Raw genomic sequence first — 885 nt, forward strand, 5'->3', positions numbered from 1 at the left:
TCATGGCAATGAAAATGACTCCATTTAAACTATTTGCAATTCATGATTAATTGTTGTTGAGATCCGAAAATAAAATGTCCCTTTGGTGTGAATATTGTACACAGGCTTCTTAAGTGGGTCGTGGTATAAAGTTTTCTGCTCTATTCTGTGTTTTTAGATCAGCCTGGGTGTGCTTTGACCTGGTGGCAGAGCTCTTGTGTACCATCAGAACTTCCTTGTCTGCTACATTTTGATGTCTTATTTTGGGTTTTCCTGAGAGACATATTCACACCGGCATCAACATCGCCCCGCTTTCCTCTTTGGAAGCTCCTTTTGTAAAACAGCAACCCCCTCAGCAGCAGCCAGACTTCTTCTTCTTTTGGGGCTCCTTGTGCAGTGTAACGTTCACCTCCAGCTGCTCGTCCACTTTCTGCTTGAGAATCCTGGATGCACAGAGACAGACACGCTGAAGTCAAACCTGCAAACCACTCGTTCATGACCGCTCAGCAGCACTGTCTGGGGTCTGAATTCATCACTTCAGCTGTTTAAACTGCTCAGCTACAGCTGCGACAAGTTGCTGACAGGAAAAAACGGAATACCATTTGAAATCTATATACTGTTATAATCATGATACATTTATATTCAGTGATACCCAACACAGACGCATGAGAAAACAGTCCCTGAAGGTAAATAATATCGTAAACCTAGCTTCTCTTACCGCGCCAGAGTCTGCATAGATTGTGACACGTTGTCACCAGTTGCAGCACTACATTCCATGAAATGAATTTGATTCTCCTGAGGGAGAACACAAAATACACAATATGCTTAACATGTACACATGTACACACCAGTATGACATAAGCAAAAATGAGTTATGGTACAGTCAATTTGGGACATTAATACCTG

General features: G+C 42.3%; 1 protein-coding gene across 2 annotated transcripts in view; it reads right to left on the bottom strand.

Moving 5' to 3' along the window:
• Nucleotides 1-885, bottom strand: part of LOC118781035 (ras-related protein Rab-44-like) — a 10,475-nt gene continuing 9,590 nt past the window's right edge. For both annotated transcript variants that reach the window (XM_036533878.1, XM_036533877.1), the window contains 2 exons: nt 698-774; nt 1-422 (listed from right to left, as the gene is read on the bottom strand). In XM_036533878.1, the coding sequence (XP_036389771.1) occupies nt 332-422; nt 698-774 (168 nt within the window). In that variant the 3' untranslated portion in view covers nt 1-331. The remainder of the gene's footprint in view (nt 423-697; nt 775-885) is intronic.

This window comes from Megalops cyprinoides, chromosome 7 (genome assembly GCF_013368585.1).
Source record: "Megalops cyprinoides isolate fMegCyp1 chromosome 7, fMegCyp1.pri, whole genome shotgun sequence".
Taxonomy (NCBI): domain Eukaryota; kingdom Metazoa; phylum Chordata; class Actinopteri; order Elopiformes; family Megalopidae; genus Megalops; species Megalops cyprinoides.